This window comes from Capsicum annuum, unplaced genomic scaffold (genome assembly GCF_002878395.1).
Source record: "Capsicum annuum cultivar UCD-10X-F1 unplaced genomic scaffold, UCD10Xv1.1 ctg46070, whole genome shotgun sequence".
Classification (NCBI taxonomy): domain Eukaryota; kingdom Viridiplantae; phylum Streptophyta; class Magnoliopsida; order Solanales; family Solanaceae; genus Capsicum; species Capsicum annuum.
In genome coordinates, this window is record NW_025853610.1 from 1 (window position 1) to 2,694 (window position 2,694).

Here is a 2,694-nt window from a genome sequence, read left to right on the forward strand (position 1 = left end):
GCCGTAGTTTGATGGACGATTCCATTTTCTACACATATTTCGGCCGTAGATCTCATCGATCGATCATTTGCCGAAGCCGAGCGACGATGACGACGGCGCGAGGCATTTCTTATTTCTTGCCTCACTTAACATGTGGAGTAAGTGCTTTCTATTAAAAACACTCCATAGTTCCCTTCTCCCACCAATGTGGGAGAATTAGTGAACTTTCCAATTTTGGGAGTACACCTTCTAAATTGGTGTCTCTTTTCTTCCATCATTTTTCTCTTCATTTTCCATTCACACCTTTTTCATACATATTGAACCCAACAGGAACATCTTGCAGGAATCTAAGTAAGGTTGCGTACGTATGATCCAATGTGATCTTGCCCTTCCAGGATCCTGTGCATAGAGGGACACATTGGGCTTCCCTTTCTTGAGCATCTATTGTGTAGACATACAAGAAGTATACCAAAAGCAGAAACCGTTACAAATAAGAACCTTATAGGTGCACCAAAAGAAAACAGGGGAAAAGTGGTTATTCCTCAAGATACGATGAATACATGAAAAAGTACAGTTACATACAAATATGCAGGTGACGAGCCCATGTTATTGTTTTATTCAAATACAACTTGTGAAGACACAAGAGCTCGCTCAAGAAAAATGCAGAATAAAATGTTGGTCTGTCTATTTATAAGTCTGAATGCCTGTGAGCACAGTCTGAATTACAGTCATACCAACCGTGAAAATAACAGCGAGGAACACAAGAAAACTCCAAGGACCACTAAAGTACCTTTGCTTCATTTCAGCACAGGCAACTACTAGGGAGAAGCGTTTACTTCTGAAATAAGTAGAAATCTGTCGTTTGACATTCCTAATAGCTTGAGGATTGGACTCAGTAGGTTGTGCTATGTTTCTCAAGAATCCAATCAATTGATCATCACCAGCAACGATGTTGATCTGGATTACTCCTCTGGCTCGCAGCTCCTTAAGATCTTCCTCTCCATTTATTAACATGCACATGAAATTCAAGTAAGATAAGATCCCAAGGGATATATTTTGTAAGCTGCACGCATATTCGTAAGCAACTAGGTTAGAAAAAAGTTTCACAGTCCATTCGTCGATGGTTAGTTTTGGAAGGAATAACATTCCTGATAAGATGGATGATTCAAAGCGGATGCCTGTGGAAAGATCACTTGCACAGATACATCGAATACCTGCTTTCTTCAACTCTGTGGCTGTGAAAGGTGGGAACACCGCAAGATGATCTTCTTCTTCTTTGTTGTTGTTGTTGTCTTCTTCTTCTGCATCATCTCCAAATAAAACACTGATCCATAGGTCTCTATAATATTGAAGAAGATGTACAGGAGCTTGAGCCTCCCCCTGCTGATGTTGAAGACAAGGGACACCCTTGATATAATCAAGATACGTAGGAGTTGGAGCAGAAGATATGTTTAACAATGGCATTTGGAGGAACCTTCTTGTTAAAAGGTGCAATGTAAACTCGTCACATCTAAATGCACGTGCTAGCGCATCTATGACTTGGAAAGGCAATTGATTATCATACAATAATAGGTCATGACGCACCAAATCTCTATCATGTTTCTTCATATTCAACCAGCTCCTCCTGCCACTAGTAATTATATTGTCGTTGCAGATGAATTCAATAATAAAGCAGGCGTCGAGGAACATCATCTGACACCACATAGGGTCACTTGTTTGTTCGAATTGAGGAGAGTAACATTTCCGAGTTTTGAGCAAGTGTTCTTCTACACTTGCATACACCTGTTCAATGGATACATCGTTTTTTACTCTTTCTGCTAATTCCCTCACTGCTTTCCGTTTGAAATTCTCCATGGGTTTAACATGAGGTAATTTGTGGAAGTGTGGACCAATGGAAACAACACGGGGACCAAAGAACTTGTGATAAAGTTCCTTTATCATAAGATTGGTAAGTATAGAAGGCATACTGAAATGTATTTTTTGTGTCGACTCTTCATCATGTGGCACTGTACCTACTGAAGAGCCAGGTATATCAATGACAGAATTTAACCAGTCAGGCACTTGGGCTGCTCTACTGTTGGGAGCATCAGCCTCATGAATCGACATTTGGGATATATATGTGTATGCAGATGGAAGATAAGATCAGTTGGACCATACAAGCATATATATACTGAGAATGAGATCTTGCACTTCAATCAATATCTTCAAAAAGCTACAAGTTTTTATAGCATTACTTCGATAGCAAGTCTTGCGTCTTTTGCATTACGAGTACCTTTATTCTCAACTTAACATATTAACAAAGGCAGATTCTAGTATTCTACTCTTCCTGTCTGTTAAGATCATTATCATCCTTAAAACTGCAAATTTGAACGTCACGTTTGAATCCTTTTTGTTTTTGTGATAATCGTGGTGTTCGGTTCAGTTTGATCACATCTCCACTGGTTCCACAGAATGCATCAATTCTATGGCAATGCTTGTTTATAGACCAAAGTTTCTACGAAATGCAGCTAGATTCAATCAAAGAATCTTCCTTAATAATAAATCATCACAATTCATAAAAAATGCCGGCTTAAAAGCTTAGTCCTTTGGTTGAGCATGTGAAGAGGATGGATTTAGTCGATACGAGGAGAGGTTGATTTAGGCCTACGATGCATTGGAGATAAGTGATTAGACAAGAAATGAGACAACATCAGCTTACTGAGGATATGTCCTTAT

General features: G+C 39.2%; 1 protein-coding gene across 1 annotated transcript; it reads right to left on the reverse strand.

The window, feature by feature from the left end:
* Window positions 1-344: 344 nt before the first annotated feature.
* LOC124892333 lies at window positions 345-2,085 on the reverse strand (the record flags this gene model as incomplete). The annotated part of the gene is made up of 2 exons (XM_047403648.1): window positions 718-2,085; window positions 345-420 (listed from the first exon to the last, which is right to left on the reverse strand). Coding segments are annotated over exons 1-2 (1,444 nt in total), but the record flags the coding sequence as incomplete, so codon positions are not given.
* Window positions 2,086-2,694: the final 609 nt, after the last annotated feature.